The sequence below is a fragment of the Condylura cristata genome, unplaced genomic scaffold (assembly GCF_000260355.1).
Source record: "Condylura cristata isolate star-nosed mole 26May11 unplaced genomic scaffold, ConCri1.0 scaffold00003, whole genome shotgun sequence".
Lineage (NCBI taxonomy): Eukaryota > Metazoa > Chordata > Mammalia > Eulipotyphla > Talpidae > Condylura > Condylura cristata.
The window spans coordinates 5,911,700-5,933,450 of record NW_004567104.1 but is presented as its reverse complement, the minus strand read 5'-3'; the positions used below and the strand labels follow the sequence as shown (position 1 = coordinate 5,933,450).

The 21,751-nt window shown below is 32.9% G+C and overlaps 1 protein-coding gene across 3 annotated transcripts in view; it reads left to right on the top strand.

The window, feature by feature from the left end:
• The window catches only part of PDCD10 (programmed cell death 10), a 42,531-nt gene extending 21,527 nt beyond the window's left edge, over nucleotides 1-21,004 (top strand). The window contains exons 3-8 of one of the 3 annotated variants that reach the window (XM_012729423.1): nucleotides 6,525-6,578; nucleotides 9,582-9,699; nucleotides 11,386-11,512; nucleotides 16,957-17,035; nucleotides 17,285-17,367; nucleotides 19,913-21,004. In XM_012729423.1, coding sequence (XP_012584877.1) covers nucleotides 6,525-6,578; nucleotides 9,582-9,699; nucleotides 11,386-11,512; nucleotides 16,957-17,035; nucleotides 17,285-17,367; nucleotides 19,913-19,994 — 543 coding nt within the window. In that variant the 3' untranslated portion in view covers nucleotides 19,995-21,004. The remainder of the gene's footprint in view (nucleotides 1-6,524; nucleotides 6,579-9,581; nucleotides 9,700-11,385; nucleotides 11,513-16,956; nucleotides 17,036-17,284; nucleotides 17,368-19,912) is intronic. The other 2 variants (XM_012729417.1, XM_004674934.2) reach the window with 2 other exon arrangements.
• The last annotated feature ends 747 nt before the right edge of the window (nucleotides 21,005-21,751 follow it).

The following is a 21,751-nucleotide window of genomic DNA, read 5'->3' as shown; positions in this document are numbered from 1 at the left end:
GCTGAGGGGAGCAGCGGGCGGGTCAGGAGAGGTCTGTCTGGCCATGTGGATCACCTCTGGGGCAGGCGGGAATCGAACTCATGTGGAAGTGGTTTAAGCTTCTTTGTGCTGTGCTTTAACCCGCTGCACCACCAGGGAGGGCCTACCTATATATTCTTTAATGTGGTCTGCTGGGCCAAGTTGTTTTGGGAAATTTCTATATTTTGTCTGGTACACTTTAGTCTTTGCTTGAAGTGAGGGCAATTTACATTGCAGAACTTCAGTTTGACCCTTAGTTAAAGAGGTGAAATAAAAAACATTTTTGTTTTAGCAATTTGAATGATCTTTTCTTATAGAAGGTATATTAATTTTATTTGCATTTTGACTTTGGAAAACAGTTACAGAAGATACAAAATTCTGGTAAAATGTACTGCTAGGGTTAATACTGGTGTACTCTATTTTTTTCGTGTGAAAGGAAAAAAAAATGGCAATAAATGGACTAATACATTTTTTTCCCCAGAAATAAAGGCAGTGATTATCTGTTCAGATGAGAACTGAAAACATGTGAGTTAGTGGACCCAGAATGACAGTGTATTCCCAAAAAGTTAATTCATTGTCGGTTCAGTAACTTAATTGTTAGATGTGGATTTGAAAAAGAAGCTGGGATATTGCAGACTGAGATACTGTGTCAAATTGTCAGAATCAAGTTGAATTTACTTTTTTTTATTTTTTAAAGACTTATTCTTTGTATTTATGCATACAAAAGCTGGGGTATAGGCCAGTGGTATGGAGGAGGGGGGTGAGAGATATCTCCAGAGACATAGTGGGGAGCAGAACAGGCAGATCTACTGAAACACACTGCTAAGGGGAGTAGCAGATGAGACAGGAGATGTCTGCTGCACCATGTGGGTCAGCTGACTGGCCAGGAGATTGAATTCTTGTGCAGTGGCTTCTGCTAGCTTCATAGTGCTGAGACTTAACACCTTCTGCCCCTTGAGAGGCCCCAAATTAAATTCATTGATATGTGTGTATATATGTATTTGTATGTATGCATGTGTGTGTGTGTTAAAAGATATTTCTGACATTTTAATATGAGTATTCAGGGCCCTCCCTGGTGGTGCAGCAGATTAAAGCACAGCACTAAGAAGCTAAAGCCACTTCAGCATGAGTTTGATCCCCAGCCCTGGAGGTAACCTCTCCTGATCTGCCCACTGCTGCCCTCAGCACTGTTCCCCTCAGCACTGTACTTCGTTGATCTGCCTGTTCTACTCCCCACTCTGTGTCCGGTGAAGCCTCTCACCGCTCCCGCCCTCTGGCCTGTACACCCCAGTTCTGTATGCATATATAAATAAGTCTTTTTTTTTTTTTTAAGAGTATTCAGAAGAAGGCTTTTACAAATAGTGATAGGAGATTTACTCTTTGATAGAAGAAAACCAGGGTGTGATTTAGGAATGGAGGAAAGTAATTATTGTACCTTCAAATATGAAATGTTTGGTGATAAAAGAGTTTATACTCTTTTATATAGTAGCACTGTTACCATTCTGGTATGTTAAGAACCATTCTAAATAACGTAATCAGTTAAACATTAATATTAACTATAGTTCAACCATGGGTTTTCTATAAATCCAATGCAGAAATTAAAGTTTGGTTTAACTTAGTTTTTCTGTATTATGTTTATTTGAAAAAAAAAACCAGTCAAATTAATTTTAAAGAAAATAACACTAGAAGACGCATAAGTGTTATACTCTAAAGCTAAATGACTCATTAAATTTTGTTTACAATGTGCTATGAGATGTATACATATTATGTAGTCTGGAGGTCATCTTTCAAAACAGAATTTTAGGTGGTAGGACATCCTTATATGTAGGAAACTTTAATACTGTTACTCCAGCTCACAATGTAAAGTTACTTATGGCATTCTGAGACTTGATGCTTGCTAGACTAAATGAAGCTATACCAAAATAGCCAAGAAGGTGTAGCCTTCTTGTTTAATCAACTGTAGAGTTCAGAGTCCAAGTATATTGCATGTTGTAAATGTACTGTGAAATAGGTCTCCTGGTTGCATTATGGAATGATGAGTTTATAGAAACATAAAACCAACTCTTAGGTCAGGTCTCATGTACTGTATTATTTCTTGCTGATTTCTTATATATGGAAAAGAAGAGATAATGTGGTTTAGCTCTTCATTCCAAAAAAGTATTTTCCATGTATATTTTCATTTCCTTTAAATTTTTGGAAGACTTACTTTGAAATGAAATATCATATCTGAAGAAGTATGTGCAGGACAGAATTAAAATTTTTGCAATAAAATTGGATTTGTATTAGTAAAAGTACTTCTGAATAAGTATTTAGTATCTTTCTGTTCAGAGGCATCAGAAACAACTATTTCTGCCAACACCCTATGCACTAGATAATTTATTTGGAATATATGAGGGGTAGCATGGTGTTAATTGCTTTTTTTTTTAAGATTTATTTATGCATGTCAAGAACTGGGTTATAAGCTACATAGTGCTGTGCTTTATTTAACCCCTTGTGCCACCAGGGAGGCCCTGGTAGTGTTAGTTGTTATTATTAAGGAGCCTTTTATTTATCTTTCTAACAAAATTCTGATCATACCTGCGAGTTTTTCATACTGGTAGGCAATGTTTTAATGGAATATTTTTCTAATTCACCATTCTGTTAGTGGTTTATCTTTTCTACTAAACAACTGTACAACCCCAGGAACTGATTCTTTTGGAAAAATTTGTTGAATATGTACAAAATATAGTAGCTCAGAATTTAGTTAATGGCTACTTGACTGGTGGTCTACTTCTTTTGACATTTTTTTTTTTAATAGTTAGCCTCCCTGTTCTTATTGAATCATAAAAGTAAATTGCTTTTTATTGTGGTTTGGCTCAGTTCTATTTAATTAAAAAAAAGTGATTCATAATCTTTTGGGTAGGGTAAGGGGGCAGCATCAGGGGAGGAGAAACTGATGTCAGCAGGGCAATCATGCCTTCCTGATTTTTTTTTTTAAGATTTTTATTTATTTATGCATATAAGAACTCTGGGGTACAGGCTAGAAGTGCAAGGGATAAGAGGATTCACCAGAGACAGAGCAGGGAATAGAACAGGCAGATTAATTGAAATGCACGGCTGAGGGAAACAACAGGAAAGATAGGAGAGATTTGCCACTACATGTGGGAAATCAAACTTGAGCTCCAGTGGCTGCAGATAACTTCATAGTCCTGTGCTCCAACCTATTGCATCACCAGGGAGGGCCATTATGCCTGATTTTAATGAAGCAAGATATGTATACAATTTAGAGTCAATGAACCTATTTGACCTAAAACAAAAACAAAAAAACCTTGATTTACATATAGTACATCCTTTAAAATGTGAACATCTGAGGATTGGATATTTTGAAATTGTGGATTTAAGAAATTGAATTGATAATGAAAAATAAAATGTAGAATAAAAATACTTCTGGAAGGAATAGTTAATAATAAAGGAGTTCTTTATATAATAAAAATTCCATGTTTGCTTTTTACATGATCTAAAGAATTAAATTTGATATGTTTGCAGTTGATAGTGCTATCTAATACTATTAAAAACAAATTGAAAGAGGAGTTCCAGAATTGAGAGTAGACTGGAGTGAAGTTTGGTTGACATCTGATAATAGACCCACCCATCCTATTCCTTTCTCTTTAAGATGAGATGAGAGATGTTTTTGAACCTTTTTTCCTTACCCTGTTTCTCTTTTCCTTTACTCTTTACTAGTGACATGGAAGACTTCTATGTAATGTTAAGACCCAAGGAGCGCCTTTCCTTGCTCCAGTAGTCATACACACAGTGTGTGACCAGATGTTCCCTCCTTTATTAAAGGACTCAAAGTATAGTGTGTATACTGTTAGTTAATACTAAGAAAATGATTGTGTTGGTTCTTTTATGATTCCATGACCAAAGACTATAAACCCAGCAGCTTTAACAAGTTCTGGACTCTGTAGCAAATCATGCCCCCATGTTTTGACCTTGAAGAAATCATATTTGGGAGAACTGCCAAAATGATTTTAAGAAACCATATTCTTCCAGAAGAACCTCTACAAATTTTAAATCATTACAAGAACTTTGTATTGAAGCTGAAGTTGATCCCATCAGTTTCTATGTGGCCAGTAAAATTGATTTTCTGTGCACCTAGGACTGTAGTTTGTTTCTTTGTTTCTCTCACACCAAATTTCTTATACTTGATGGAAATTCCAGGTACACCGGGGAATGCTAGTGACTTGTGCACAGACTTTTGAGGCCTCCAGGTCTGAATTGAACTGTGTCTCTACTTACTAGCTAGTAACATTGGGTAAAAATATCCAACTCACTTTCTTCCTCAGTAAAGTAAAAATGAGATATTTAGAGTTTAATTATAAGACACTATAATAATACCTTATATAATAAAGATCATAATGGGTGCTTAATAAGTAGTAGTAACAGTTGTTAGGATCTTACCAGAACCTGATGCTGTCATGAAAGCTGCTAGTAAAATGAATGTGGTTTCATTCAAGTCACACACCAGAAATGAGATGCCTAAAATACTTTTTTTTTTTTTAATTGGAAAGAAAACAATTTCCTGCTGTATTGGCTGAATTTATAGATATATTTAATAGCAATACATGTGAATTCATTGATGAGAGATTAAGGTCAATAATTACTTTATGCCAGGTATTGTCTGGTCATTGCAGATGTCATGAATAAATAAAGCCTACTTACTGAGTTGATTACAAGTTACATGGGTATTTAACAGAATTCTGGTAAAGTGCTTCATAGTTCACAGATTCTACTTACTTCGGCATATGACCTCTTTATTTTCTAAGGTACATATATGTAAACTTAATCTAGATATATAGAGATGTGATGCTTCTTATGGCCAATTTTATTAGTTTTTCACTGACTTCTGGACCTCTTACAGTTTAGCTTTCACATTCTGGCCAGGACAGTACAGAATGAGTTAATACTGCTGATATTTGAAGGCACATATCTTAGTCAAAGCTTTGACTTTATTAAAAAGTGTCAGAATACTGTGTAAACCCCCCAGGAAAGAAGTTGGTTCCTGTCAGTGTATAGAAAAGAAACATTCATGAAGTCTGGCCTTACCCTTCCTTGCACAAGAACTCATGATTAGAATAGTTTATTGTTTTTTTAATCTTAAGTAGTATTCACTATCATTAAGTGAAGTATGGGAAAGAAGAATTTTTTTTCATTTTTGAAGACTTTGTTAATTTTATAAAGTTCTTATATACTCACTTCCTTGCTGTATCACCTACCTGGACACCTGTTGCTTTCCTTTTACCTACTAAGGCAATGTTAAATTTTACAAGACATGTAGAAGCCAAGTTTTATAGAAGTTATGTACTAAATAAATTGATTCATTGTTTACTTTTAGAGGTAAGTTATTGTCTTGGCAGATTTTGTTGCTTTTGCTTAATGATTAAGGTGAATACTGCTAGAGACGTAAGGTTATTGGCATTTTTGTCTTGATTAGAGAATAAATTAAGGTTTGGAGATTCTCTAGAGGGGTGTATGTCTATGTTATAAAGAAAAAATATGTTATATGGGCATAAGTTTTTTATGGAAATAGTCTGGTTGCATAAAAATCTGTAAGGATTTCATTGTTTTGTGCATTTGATATTGTTGTAACATAAAATAGGTAAGTTGAGTTTTATTGAGCCCAGTCCTTAAGGAATAAAAAAATCTGAATTAAATTATTACTACTTATTTTGAACCTAGAAGCTAACTAATCAACAAATGGAGTTATTTTTATAAAATTGTTTATAACCTTTTATTTACTGCACAGTGAATTATAAAAGTGCAAGTAAGACATATTTGATATGAAAATTAAAAACTTATATTAAACTTCTAATTTAGTATTATTTTAAGTAACCATTTTTTAATCCTTATAAAATAGAGGGCACATAAAACCACTTCTGAAATCTTAATGATGCAGATTTCAGTTTGAATTACAAAACTTCTACAGCACTGTTTGCTGACTAATAAAATACTAATCTCAGCTTAATCCCTGGTTTAATTCCAATCATCAGATTGAGAAGCAATTAAAAAGGCAGTCAGAAATATAAAGAATCTTAATAAATGTTTTCTTGGTATTGGTCATTGCAAACATACATACACACTTACAGTTTGTACATATTTACAAGAGAGCATTGAGAGTTAATCCTGAGCTCCGTTTTCAGTAATTCAAGTATGTTTATTTTTTCTATAGGAACTTCAATTATACTTTTCTGCTTATTGTAAAAATCTACCCTTAAGGTACAATGTATCTTATTTTCTTATAAAAGGGACTATATCAGCAACTGAACTATACATCTTGATTTTTTATGGTTTCTAATGATAATTTTAGCTAGCATGTCAATTTGAAGAATCACGATAATTTATAATCACTAGCAAGTATCTTTTTTAACTGAATGATAGATTTATCAATGCTATTACTACTAAGTAGAATATTAGAAATGGGCATTTTGAAAAATTGATACTAATAAGGATTTGAAATTTTGTTTCAGCTAGAACGAGTAAATCTGTCTGCAGCTCAGACTCTGAGAGCAGCTTTTATTAAGGTAAAGCACAAGTTAATTTATTGTGATGATTAAAGTAACCATATACACACACACATATATACATACACAAACACACGCACATACACGTGTGTGTGATAATTGCCAACTTATTTCCTTTTAGTGACTGTTCATCCATCTTATGCCTGTGTTGATGTACTCTGTAAACTTTAAAACACTTACAAAAAGTGAACTGAACAGATGCTCTTTCCTCATTCATCATTTTGTCATTTTGTGCATTTGAAATTGACTTCTTTGTTCTCCTTAGCTTTATAGCATATTTTGGAAATCTTTTTCTAACATTTGACTTGATTAAAACTTTTTTAAGATTATAAGTCACAATGCTCTTCATGTTCCTGAACATAAACAATATTTTCAAATTCCCTTAATGGGACTTAAGGATACTGAGAAAGTCTACAAGTCACTCAGCATTAAGTTTTTAATTGTCTCGAGATGTGAGCAGTTCAGTGTGTAATCACTCGCCACATGTTGCTGTTGAGTACTTTAGCTAGTTCAAATTGGGTTGTGCTCCAAGTATAAAAGTGTTAAAACAGATGTGATAATACCCAGATTTTGCTGTGATAATACTCAAATGTAGTGCTTGTATACATTCTGGCCTTATTAAAATACTTCTGTCAGCTTTTTAGGTGAATAAAGAGAATTAACAATTAGGTTTTTTCTTCTCTCTGGTAATCAGTGTGATTTTGGAATGACACTTTTCAGTCATTAGGGAGGCATGATGGGGAGATTCTATAAGCACCTTTGTGACCAAAGAAAATGATTTATTATTGTACTCTAGTATTGATAAGGCATAACTCAGTCTTTCAGCTTTCCTAATACTAAGAACAAAGGAGTTTACCTATGCGAACCGCATAAAGAGCACCCTATTTGAAGTAGATGATATTCTCAATGACATTCATATGAGAAATAAAATATAGTTTAGTGAAACTTTTTATTGTAATATCTTTATGTGCGCTGATGTTTTAACACTAAAATACAATAAAAAATAAACAGCAGCTTACAGTATGTGGATATGATAGATAAGGTTTGACATGGATGTTCTTATTTAAAGCACTGACTCCTAAGTATAGTGAAAATTATTTTGGAGGACGACATATCAGTCTGTTTTGCACTGATTTATTCTTAATTATGTTTAATTTGTTCAATTTCAAATGAGATTAAAGGAAGACGTGTATTGAAAAGTGATTTTTTTTGAAGTTTTTTTTAACTAATCTGAAAAAGATTCAGCAAAACTCTAATGACCGTATGTCTTTCTGTGCGTGTTTTCATATTTCTAGTCCTAGGTCCAAAGAACAGTAGCATTTATCAAGCTTTAATTCTCAACTTTTGTGTGGAGAAAAAAATAATTTTTCCCAAGATAAAACAGTAGTATCTTTTTAAGATGTCTATTCTCCTTGATTCCTTTCCCCCAGATGGTTCTGCTATATTGGCTGTTGAGAACCACTGATCCACAAGAGTGCATGTTACTGCCCTTGAGGTAGTTTCTCTCACAATTTGACTCACTCATAAAATTGTACACTCACAGAGTTAAAAATTGTATTCTGGGAGAAAATATGGAGGTATAATTAGTTTCTGATTTAAGGATTAATATTCATAATTTGTCAGCCAGGCATTAGGAAAATTCAAGACTTTTCAAATAAAAAGTAAGTAACTGGACCAGGATATCAAGCAGAAAATACTCAGTACAGAAGATATTAAGGCTGCTGTTCTCAAACCATGTGTTGAGGTACCCTAGTGTCCCACAGCAAATTCCGTGTGATGAGCTATTTAAAAAATTTGAAGGAACACGGTGAACCTTACCATCTTTTTGACACAGTGAACAACTAGCTTCAGATAGTTTGCGGTTTCAACACACTGAGCTGCATTTCTTTCAGTGATGTCATATCTTTGTGAGGTTGGACTTTTGGCCATTGCTGTGATAAAAAGCAAGTACCACACAATAATCAGGAAGTGTGGGTGGCAGGGTCCAATATAATATGAGCATTTGAGACATTGTATAGTGTCCAGCAGGTACACAGATCTCAATAAGTAACCATAATTATTTAAGAATGAAGTAAGATCTTTTTCTTTTATATTATTTTTTTTTAAAATACTAGATGTCAGGATATAAGTACTCATTAAGTGGTTTCAATCTAAATAAACAGCACTGTTAAGTATTTGGCACCAACTACATTGTGAACTGAAAAAATTAACCTCTAAGTCTCTGTAATGCCCCAGCTTTGGCAGTTTGGGTCTCCAGACCACCTTGCTCTTAAAAAGTTTATGCTTGGGCTTTCAGCATTTAACCTTTATTATAATTTAATCAGAGAAATGTTTTTCTATGGGCATTCTCAAGCACATTGAGTATATGCTCCTGCCCTCCAGCTAATGCATTATATTGATAAGTGTAATTCTTAGAGAGGGGAAATAATGATGGTTACTATTTTACTTAAATAGTGTGGTATTTGTAATTTTGGGCCATTTAATCTAATTAATAACATTTTAATAGCATCTTAAACTATCTCTTGAAAATTTTAAAAGTAAAAGCTTTTATAAGTGCCTCTTGGTTTTAAAATAGATTTTATCCTTAACTTGTTCATGGAAGGTAAAGTTAAAGCAGGGCATCAAAAACTGGAATTCACTAGGACACACTTTGTTACTAATCATTTATTGAAATGATTTTCTCTGAAAAAGTGATTGATGGGTTATTCAAATATATATAATCTTTATTTCTATCTTTGTTATTAGTGTGACTGCAAGTGAGTATAAAGAAGTAGAAATACTAAATATTTAATGTTCAAATGGGACATGTGGCTATAGCTATAATAAAAAGGTACTGGCTCAAGAACTCTAACAAAATGTTAGTGAATATCTTCATTACACCTGTTTTACAAGGATTTCTGTCTTTGTAAACTGAAGTTCCCAACAGGTTCCAAACAATTAGGTTTGGGTTTCAAAAGGCTATTTTGTTTCTGTAATTCAAACCTATCTTTCTCTTTCTGATAGGCTGAAAAAGAAAATCCAGGACTCACACAAGACATCATTATGAAAATTTTAGAGAAAAAATGTGTAGAAGTTAATTTCACAGAATCTCTTCTTCGAATGGCAGCTGATGATGTAGAAGGTATCAGAAAGACTATTTTGGTTTTCCTACAGTTTGAAAACATTTTCTCTAAATATTATTTGACAAAAGAGTTTTCCTTCTCTTCTCCTGTTCATGTTATTGATTTTGTGATGGTAGTATAACAAAAGTATGTGTTAAATAGAAAAGTAGGTTTTGCTTAAGGTTTTATATTTGTTAGATTTAATATAAATTACTTGAAGTAAAGTGTGCTACATACTTTGCTGTTTTCCCCTATTAATATATTTGACGTTTATTTTCACTAAAGTGGTAAGTCATTGTTGAATGGTTATATTATATTAACTATACAGATAGTAGGTTCAAGAAACTAGATTTGTGTTTTGCTTTAATGCATTTTTTTTTGTCCAGCACAGATTTAAGAGATGAATACAATAACCATTCTCTCTGCTTATTTTGTTTTTTTTTAATTAGAAATAGATTAAATAGTCATTTTCCACAAATTTAGAACAAACGGTACAATTTCCCACATTTATTAAGGAAGAACAAGGATATTTATTTATTTTAAAAGAGTTATTTATTTATGCAGATAGAGCTGGGCTGCAGGGAGTGGGTGGTGAGAGGATTCACTAGAGACAGAGTGACTGAAACACATTGCTAAGGGGAGCAGCACCACCAGGGAGTCCCCAGGATATTCATTTTTAATTGTATTCTTTGTTTAGGTAACATTGGTCATGTTTACAGCACTATATGACTGAGGGGTATCAGGTCATAGCACTTCAGATATGTGTCACCAAACCATCCCCAGCACCGAAGCACCAATAATCCTACACTACAGTTTATTGGCTCCCCATAATCTACCGTCCGCCATCTACTGGCGCAATTCTGAAGTCAGTTTTCTAGGGTTTCTTTTTGTTTTCTTGTTTCTTCCTTTTCTGTATATGAATAAAATTGCCTGCTGTTTGTCTTTCTCCTTCTGTCTTGTTTCATTTAGCATAATCTGATCCATTCTCATCTCAGTTGTGAAAATGAAAAAGATTTCATCTAAAAGTTTTTGAGTTCATGACTGATAGCAAAGTCCTCTTTGAGACTGGAGCACTTGCTGCCTTGTTAGGCTAAGTCAGGTTCATATTTTGGTAGAGTTGTAATGTGTTCCAGTTTACAGTGAATCTCTTGGTAAACTTATATTGCCTCTGGTGGGACTGAATATTTCCCAAGTTGATGTTCTGTAATTTCAGCCCTTGTGTTGGGTTTATGTTAGAGATTTTAAAAATGTGCTGTAGATATTTGTAGGTTTGTTGGGAGTTTGGGGATATTATATATTCAAGAGTTTATTAAAATCCTCTTCCCTGCTGGCAGATGTATATTGCCTTTGTATTTGTGATGAATATTACTGCTTATTTTAAGGTTTCCTTGTGACATACTGCTTAGGCCTCCTTTCCAATTTTTAGTTTATTTATTTTAAGATTGCATGGGGATTTCTATATATCCCATATTGTCTTTAATTTTCATATATTTTACTTAGATATAAGTATAATGTTATTACTGAACTAAACTGAAATCTAATGAATTCTGCTTTGCATATGATCATTTCTGATTATATGACCTTTTTCTCTTCATACCTTCATACCCTCATCCCTTTGACCATCATTGGGAAGTCTTGGATTTGAATTTGGGGGGGGGAAATTGAGTAGCTTTTTATTATGTTTTTGTTTTTTTTCCCCCTATCAGAGTATATGATTGAACGACCAGAGCCAGAGTTCCAGGACCTAAATGAAAAGGCACGAGCACTTAAACAAATTCTCAGTAAGATCCCAGATGAAATCAATGACAGAGTGAGGTTTCTGCAGACAATCAAGTAAGCATTTTTTTTTTCTTTTTGCATCTCCTTTTGTTAAAAAAAACTTTTAAGGACTCACTTATTCTAAATTTCTATTTTGATATGATACTAATACTAAATGAAAATAATAAATTGAAGTTTTTAAATGCTACATTTTTATTACTAACTTCTAAACTGTGGAATTTAGTTTCAGAGTGGTAATATTTTTTTTGTAATATTTTGCAACAGTGAATGAATTGTACATAAACTGGAATATAATTTGAACCATATAAATAATGGAAACATGTCAGTGACATATTAAAGAGAGAATTTGTACAAATTAGAATGTTGGGAAACCGGTATTTTTATTCCAAAAATAACCAAGTCTTCAGGATTGTAATACAGTTTTCTGTGTGAATAGCATTTTCTAGTTTGGACTCATTGTGAGCTACCAAGTCACTACCTTTGGAATGCAGATTAAGGAAGACTGAAAATAGGAATGGGACTGGAAAGCTCACTGGTGAGCTATAGCAAGTGGGGCCATCCTAGCTACATCAGTAGTTATAAATCAGGGGCAAGTGGACGGGAGAAAGAGGGAAGAACATCAGCATAATTTCTAGTTTTATAAAGAGTGCTAATTTTCATCAGCCTCAGTTAGAAAAAAAAACAAAAGAAAGCTGGGAATAGTTATAATGGCATCATCATTACAACCTTTTTAATGTAACCCTTACGAGAAAATGCTAGAAAGTAAAGATTTATTCAGTTCTTGTTCTGGGACAGTCTACATCATACATTGTATCTTTAAAGAAGCTAAGAAAGCACTCTTGAAATATTAATATTACCATTGTAATACGTTGTTTTAACTCATTTTGGTACCTCTGAGTGGTGTAGAGGGAAGAGTATGTCACATTTTAGACAGTAATGACTCATGAGTATGGAAACCAGCTATCAAGATGACCCGCCTCCTCTTTGACAATAATTGAGGACCATTGAGGACCAGAAAATACAAAAATAAAGTCTTTTCAATTGTTTAGCCAAAATCCATTTCATGGAAATAAACCTTACGGTAAATATTTTATAATACTTTATAGGAAAACTCAACTTCCCTTAATTATTTTTAGCATGTGCAGAAAGAAGAGTCAACTGTTCCTGAGTTGTTGTTTTTTGTGGTTTTTTTTTTTAATGTGTTGGACATAAAAGAATCTCAAACACAGTTACTTAAACACTTTATTTCTAAGGTCTAGAGCACTTTACATGTATTTACTTATTACAATACTCCCAATAACAGATGAGAAAGTTGAAGCACAAGAAAGTAACTTTCTCAAGACCACAGACCTTGTAAGTTGATGGAGCTGGCTTTGAATCCAAGTGTCTTGACTCAGGTGTTTTCTCTGCTGCTTCCCAATTATGGATTCACAATGTTGATTCTGATATTTGAGGAAAAATGATTTTTATTATTTGGTAAAAGATACCTTATAGAGAATGCCAACATATGGAATGGAATTTGTGAACAGTGTTGTGGAAGCCTCAGTAGAAGTGGTAGGCCCCAAACCTTTATCTTGATGCCTTGACACTATTTTACTTTCCTAGGGAGTTCCTGAAGTATCTCTGCTAAACCCAGTGTGGCTCTAAAGAGATACAGTTTGAGAACCACTTTATTAACGACCACAGTTTAATCATAAGGAAATTGTGGTCAAAAAGCCTAAGAATATTGTCCATTACAACTGACAAAGCTTAAATTAGCATCTTATCTCTCACTTATAGAGAAATACTAATATTTCATTGCAGAGTCCTGGACTGTATTCAGCACAACTCAGTTAAAATTAATGATAATTAAAATTGATTTTCATGAGAAGTTGATGATACATATTATTTCTGAACCTAAAATTCAACTATATATGAATTAGTACAGATGACTGATATAATTATTTGTTATAACTGATAGGTATAATATATCCATATTCATTTTGCTATACTTCTGTTTATTGTTTGACAAGTTAATGGATAAAATTGCACCAAAAAAAAAAACTTGCTTATCCTTTTGGCATATTGAACAGTTATTCTTTTTCTTGAAATATTTTACTTTCTAGCATTTGTTATCTTTATTTATTTTTAGCAGTGTTTTCCAATAAGCATTTATGAAATATATTTACTATATCAAGTATCTGTACATGTTACAGGTTCTGCTAAAGTAGAAAATGATTACCGATCAGTTAAATATTCAGGTAGTTTATGTAGATTAGCAGACTTAGGTTGAGTCTCCATTCCAACATTGAACTTTTATGACCTTGTAGAATTTGCTTAGTTTCAGTGACTGGTTTCTATCTGTGAAAATGAGGATAGCCACAAGAATTGAAAAAAATATGCATAAAATGCTTAGCACTGAACCTAGCATACTCTCAATACATGCTAGCACATTATGAAATAAGGTTTTTTCTCCTCTATGAAAGAAAATGATGTAGCAAACAAATATTTTAAAGATATTTTAATTTTTGAATATTTTGATTGATTACATTTGTGCTTATGCAAATATTATTACTTCATTGTTTTAAGCCTGATACGTTCCAGTTAGTGGATGATGAGTAGACACTTGTGACCTGGTTTTTTACAACAGAGAGTTGTGCATTTATCTTTTTATTCTTTATAATCTTCATTTGCATATTTGTAGGTAAAAATTCACCAGTGTTTGCTTTTAGACCAAATTAAACCTATAATAATAGAAACTGCGTTCCTTTAAATAGTTTGCATAAACATGCTGTACAATTTATATGAAACATAATTAGAAACTATTTCATGCAATTTTTTGATAGAATGTATATTTACACTTCATTTGATACCTGTTATCCTCTCAGTGTTTATATTTTCCAAGTTCTCCCACTGAGTAATTGTAGATTGCAGAATTCCTTTCTCAGACTATGCCCATACTATATGTTTTATCACAGTATCCATAACTCCAGTACGTAATTAATTACACTTTAGTTATTTTGCCTTCAAGCTTCCTCATACTCTTACACGTTTAACTGTCTGAAGAATTTTTTTTGTGCTCGTATTTTCTCTAGTAGGAAACAAACCCTCACAAACCCTCAGGTAATTGCTGCCCCAATATTGTTCCCTGGTAGCAAATTGTGGTGCTATAAACAAAATGTAGTTCTTTGGACAAACTGATGACATGATATTTGACACAAATGCTGCACATTGGTTTTAGAAAAACAAAGCCTGGCGATAAACAGATTGGTAGATAGAATTCTAAGATCTGTTGTCAATGCTGGGTCAAACTTTACCTCAAGGCTTTAGGTTCCCAAAACAGTGGCTCAAAAGCAGAATCACTTGGAGAGTGTTGGTTTTGTTAAGCTTTCTTTTAAAGTACAGACAAACCCCCAGTAATCATTAGTTGACATGGAGTCCCACTCAGAACTTTACCTTTTCTCTTCTGCTCCTATTTGTTTAGTTTGTTTTGTGTCCAGTTTTAGATACTTGGACCTAGAGAACCCAGTCATATCATAATATTTGGGACAGCATTTGTTTGTTTTGTTGATTATCCTATACATACATTTATAATCCCTTTTTAGCAGAATATTAAAGGAGGCCACAATCTATGGTTGTATATAAACATCTGCCTGATCTCTGTAATTTGTTCCATTGTATTCTTTTTATGGCTTTGAAAACCATTTGTATTCAGAAACTTGACATTATTTAGTTGTTGAATTTGAAATTTTTCTCACAAAATAGATTACCCTTAGATGATCATTAAGTGTAGTACATCATGCTCATCATAGCAATACAGAAGGATTAAATCTGCTTGAAATGATCAATGAGAGAAACAGTCATATAACCTTAAAACTGCTCTTGTTAGGGACATAAAATGATGAGATAGATTTCATTTCTATATAAAATTCATTGTCTATTTACATATCTAATGTTTTCATGTTTCAGCCTGATACCAGTGTTTTACATATAGGAAGTAATAAATATCTGCGGAGTGGTTATTAGAACATCATCACTACTACAGAGTAGGCCAAGATACTTCTTTATTCTGTATACTTGTAATATTCTATATACTTGTAATTTTTAGAATTTCCTCATGCTAAGTTAATAGAAATATGTTACAAAGTATACTACCTGTACACAGAAAAATGGGCACTCTACTTTTAGATTTTTTCCTTGAATAACAAAGTTTGAACATCTTAGATATGAAGTAACTGAAACCTGTTTCTCACTAAAAAGTTAGAGAAAATGCTTGATGGTCTGGATTTATAGGTGTTATTAATTGATATCTTTATTTGCATTGTATTTGTATGGCAAAAGTTTTTCTAACAATTTATCATTAAGCGAATGAATGTGAAAAAGAAACTTGGCATTAGAGAATGTGCAGCTGTTTGAGAATGCAGAACCACATTTACGATGTTTGACAAAATAAAAATGCTCTAGAAATAGATGTTGAAAAGGGCATAGGTAGAAGAAACAAGGAGTTTAGAAGAAAAGAATTGTAAGATTAGTCAACTCAAATGAGGAAATCTGATCCTTTTGTTTCTAGGAAGAGGAGGAAGGTATTAATGATTGCTGGAAAGATTACGTTGGTAGAATATTTTAATACTATGTCTTCCACTAGTTTAAATACATTTTCCAAAGGATTGCTGGAAAGATTCCTTTGGTAGAATATTTTAATACTATGTCTTCTACTAACTTAAATACAGTTTCCAAAGGAAATAATAACAGTAAAAGTTTGGTAAAGCATAAGCTTGTCTTTAAGAGGGGGGTGGGGAACTGCATATAAGGAAGAGTTTTTTTTTTTACGATTTAGTAAATTATACATACAAGAACTGGAGTATAGGCTGAGGGGTGTAGGGGTGAGAGGATTCACCAGAGACAGAGTGGTTGATGAACTGAAATACACTGCTGAAGGGAGCAGCAGGTGAGACAGGAGAGGTCTGCTACTACAGTAGGTAAACTCCCTAGCTGGGGACTGAAGTCACGTTGCAGTGGCTGGTGATAGTGCTGAAACTTTAACCCCTATGCCACCAGGGAGTCCTCAGGAAGAGATATTCTAAACATCAGAACTATTAGGTATGTAACTTGAAGTGTTGATACAAAAAAATGAGTTACATAAAATAGAAAAATTTGGTATAATCATAACAAAAGTGAAGAATTTAGCTACATTAGTTTAACGATAACAAATCGTAACTGGAAATTTTGAGAGTCAGGTATATTTGTAGAAATTTGATTAATAATAAAATGTTAATGATTCAGGAAAGTCAATGTTAATTGTGGAAGTCTTGGTCAGCAATGCAGAAGTCAAGATCACAGAGGGGTGCAGACTAAAATATCTATTTGACCAACTGGTCAGATATTTACCTTTGACACAGTGTTCATGTGTTGTTTAACAGTATCATCAGTAATTCTTAAATGTATAAATATTTATATATAGATAAAAAGGTTTTGCAGGTGGAACTTTTTAAGAAGATTCTTTTTCCCTTCCTTAACAGGGATATAGCTAGTGCAATAAAAGAACTTCTTGATACAGTGAATAATGTCTTCAAGAAATACCAATACCAGAACCGCAGGGTAAGTTTAGTAGAAGCCTTACTTATCTGCCATCCTCAATGTTGATTTACATCTAGTTGTTTGATACAGTATTAAGGTTTGATTATTGAAACTGTTTTTGAATCATTAATCTGTGGGGTTTCCTTGAATTTAAATACATTGTTTAAATACTCTTAAAAATGCTTGTCTTTTATTCCCTATTTTTTATAATGTCTTTCTTCACCATACCTTTTGTGTTATTTCTCTTTTCTTATTTCTTTTATCTTGTAGGCATTGGAACACCAAAAGAAAGAATTTGTAAAATACTCCAAAAGTTTCAGTGATACTCTGAAAACCTATTTCAAAGATGGCAAGTAAGTATTGTTTCTCATCTGTGGTTTTTATATGATAGCATAGCCATGTCGATTGTTTCTTATTACCTACATTTTCCTGTCAGTACTCAAGCTAGTTGTAACATAGATCATTAAAAACATGAGTGGCTGAGAATCCAGTTTTACCACTACTTGAGAGCAGAAGTCAGCTAACTTCTCTGAAAAGAATCTGTTGGCAGGTGTTTTAAGGTTGGTGGACTTGTCACTGCTACCCCACCTCTACTGTTAAACTTTAAAAACAGCCAGAGACCAGGGTGGGAAACAAATGGGTATGACGTGTTCTAATAAAATTTTATTTCTAGACACTTAAATTTTATTTTATATAATTTTTGCCTGTCACATACCATACTTTTTGTATTATTATTTATTTAGGTATTTTCACCACTTGAAAATATAAAAGTATTCTTGGCTTACAGACTATACATAAACTTGCTGAATGAGATCATGTTACTGGTATACTGCACCAATTCCCTGAAGTAGTTTTCAAGCTTCCGTAGTAGAATCACTTGCAGGGCTTGTTTAACTGTAAATTACTTTTGGGCCGCCATCCCTGAGTCTGATTCTTTAAGCCAAGTGTAGACCCAAGAATGTATATTTCTGTAAAGTTCCCAAGGTAATAATGTTGTTGCAGATGTGTTGATGGTTGCTATTAAAAAGTTACAGTAGTGATTCTTAGTCCTGTTTGCTTGTTAGAACCAACCATTTGGGGTCAGTTCAAAATAATTCCCAGTGCATTGGCCCCATCTTCAGAGATTCTCATTTAATGAATATGGTGTGGGGCCAGGGTGTAGGTGCTTTGTAAAAGTATTGCAGTTGTTTTTAAAGTGTGTAAAGGTGTTGTTCCTTTGTTCAGGAAGGTGGTGGGGGTTGGGCTTTCACAGTATAACTCTTTGAAGCAGGGATTATACTAAAAAAGTGAATCAAGCATTAAAACTTACATATAGTTGATTGTATAACATTTAGAAAACTAAGAAAATTTGTTTTTATGTATACACACACATACTTGCAATGTTTATGTATACACATACTTGCTGAGATCATATCTATTGCAGCATCATATCATATAGGGAGTTCATTGTACCTCAATAGAATGCCTGCAATTTTGTGGGTATAGCATTTAATAAGTGTTAAAGTAAATAAAATAATGATTTTCTGATATAATTGGCAGGAACCTATCGTATTCTACCATTAAAATTTTAAGGCCCCTATTCCCTGTCAAATCAATGCAACATTGTCATAATATTGTAAAAGAATACATTATGATAGTTATTAATTTTCAAAGCTGTTACTAGCAATTCCAACATGTTGACATATTTATATTGTAAATTAAAGATCCTGCACTGAAATCTCCTAGTACTTTGGTGGTGGTGTTCATAACATTATTGTTCATCTAGAGGATGTTATCCTTGATGACTTAGTTTAATAGTAACAGGTGTCTTCTGAAAATAAATATATCTTTTCCTCGGTGTCCTGTGTGAAACCCAAATAACCAAAAACACGTTAAATAATAATCTACATAATGGGGTCACTATTTTTTATTCTAATTAAGTTAAGGGCATCCCTGGAACAAACACCTCAAAATATGAGAATGCATTTGCATTCAGTTAATTTTTTCTGGTTCTTTTTTGAGAAATGTCTTGGGATGAAGATAAACTTTAGCTGTAATACTCTGAAGTTGATGAGGCCACATAATAAAACTAAGGCATCAACCTTGTGCTCCTGTCCCAGAAAAATGGGCAGATAGGAGAATGTAGTACAGCTCAAAATAATTTTTAAGAGCATTATATATTGTCAGCTCCCAAATATTGAAACCACAGGATTATTTTTGCTTTAAAAGTAAGTTCTAAAAATAGTGTAGATTGTGATAAAAAAAAATTTTTCTGAAGTTTTTATTATGCCCATTATATATAGATTTTGAGACTGAGTATAATACTTTAGCAAATTTTACTTTGGTAACTTCTGTGAAACTATCACTTGAGAGCACAACTGAATCAATCCTCTTTGGACATTACTGTCCTACAAATAAACTAGTTGTAGAAGCCACCTATTATTATCAACCCTTCAACACCTTATTGCCAGCTAGAACCACTAGGGGGCAGTAATTCCTAGATAGTGTCAAATGATGCAGGACCTTTCAGTTCCAAACAAATAAAAATTATTACAAACTTGTCTTTTTTTTTTTCCTAAATTGTCATTGCTGCTGCTAATGGATGATTTTAAGAATGAGTATACTTAGAAAAATACCAGGTGGTTACACTTACAGGAGGAATATGAGGGATCAAGGAAAAAACAAAAATAAACAACTATAAATCAGAGACTTTCTGCAGGGGAGTAGGAAGGAAAGGGGTCAGAATGACAGCAGGGAGAGCACAAGGGACTATGGTGATGGTGCACGAATGAATTGGTAGAGATAGGGACTATACCTGAGGAAGGAAAGCCAACATTGTAAGAAGGAAAAAAAAAGTATGAGCATATTTAAGGATGAGTTTTGGAGTAAAATTAATACTGTTTTTTTTTTTTTAAACAGGGCAATAAATGTGTTCATAAGTGCCAACCGACTAATTCATCAAACCAATTTGATACTTCAGACCTTCAAAACTGTGGCCTGAAAGTTGTATATGTTAAGAGATACATACTTCTCAGTGGCAGTGTTAATCTGCCTTTATCTGTAAATTTTAAAGTTTGACTGTATAAATTATCGGTCCCTCCTGAAGGGATTTAATCCAGGATGTTGAATGGGATTATTGCCATCTTACACCATATTTTTGTAAAATGTAGCTTAATCATAATATCACACTGAAGATTTTTGCATCACTTTTGCTATTATCATTCTTTTAAGAATTATAAGCCAAAAGAATTTACGCCTTAATGTGTCATTATATAACATTCCTTAAAAGAATTGTAAATATTGGTGTTTGTTTCTGACATTTTAACTTGAAAGCGATATGCTGCAAGATAATGTATTTAACAATATTTGGTGGCAAATATTCAATAAATAGTTTACATCTGTTAAACATTTCTTTACTTGAAAAATGCATATATATATATGAATACATACATATATATAAGATATATATATGATCAGAAGACCAAGAAGACTTGGTGTATTGTCTAAGGGGACTTCTACTGGGAGCTTATTAGCAGTTCAGATAATAAAGCAACAAGAACTCCTATTTTATTGTCCTTAATCACTCTGGGTAAAAAGTAGTCAATGGAAGTAGTTTATGCACACACACGCACATACACACATATACATATACACACACACATACATACATGCATACATATATATACACAAGTACATGAGGTACTGAATATTTTTCTATATTTGTAGCCTGTGCTAAGAGATTCATGAGGAAGACATGGCAGTTAATATAGGTTTTTACACCATAATGCCATGGAGAGTACTTAGCTCTCAGACAATGTAAATTTAAATTTTTCTGGTATGCTGGGCTCTAAAAGCTTTGTAACGTGTATTTCCAAAAGTAGTCCCAAATAATAGTAATTTGATGCTATCTACTGGATTTGAAATTGCCATGAGTATTAATAATATATGAATTCTTTAAAAAGGTAGTTTTCGTTTTTTTTTTCCCACCATAACATTACAAGGACATTATGTATCAGTTCATATTAAGTGATTTCATTTTTCAGGTATAATACAATAAAGGGGAGAATCAATTTCTATCTTTTATAAAACTTTTAAGTGTTAAATTTTGTTGGCAGTATAATTTTTTTGCTATAATGTGATTTAATTATTTTTAAATGTCTTTCTCTTTTTCAAAGCAGATTTTTAAGCAGTTACTGTCATTGACAACATACAAGGAAATTATTCTGTTAGATGTAAGCAGGAAATGTGGAAAAAAGTTAGAAATCAAAAAATAATTGGGTGAAACCTCATAATTGATAAATATTTTACTGACTTGATTTCTTTCCTCTTCAAAATTACATGATGAGTAAAAAAAGAATCGCTGCTCTTAATACTATTTATTTTTGACATAAATTGTTATTTACTCTTGTAAGGAGATGGATGGTCCTTTGCAAAATAGACTTGTGAATATATGAAGAGAAATAAACTTGTTCTATCTTTTTTGAGCAGCAGACTTTCTAACATAAGCCAGTACTGTCTTCCCTCCTATTTAACTCCCTAACAGAACTCATACCATCCATTCCCCAGCTCATCTATTTTTATTAGCCGTGTTTTTTCATTCTGCTTTTCAATATGTCTGACTTCTCTTTTCATGAACTATCTTCAGAAAAGAGTTTTATTCTCAGGATAATTGAATTTCATACATTTTCTTAGTAGATCTCAGTTTGGGTCATTGAGCAAAGGATCACTATGTTCCCCAGTCAGTAGGTTTCTATAAAT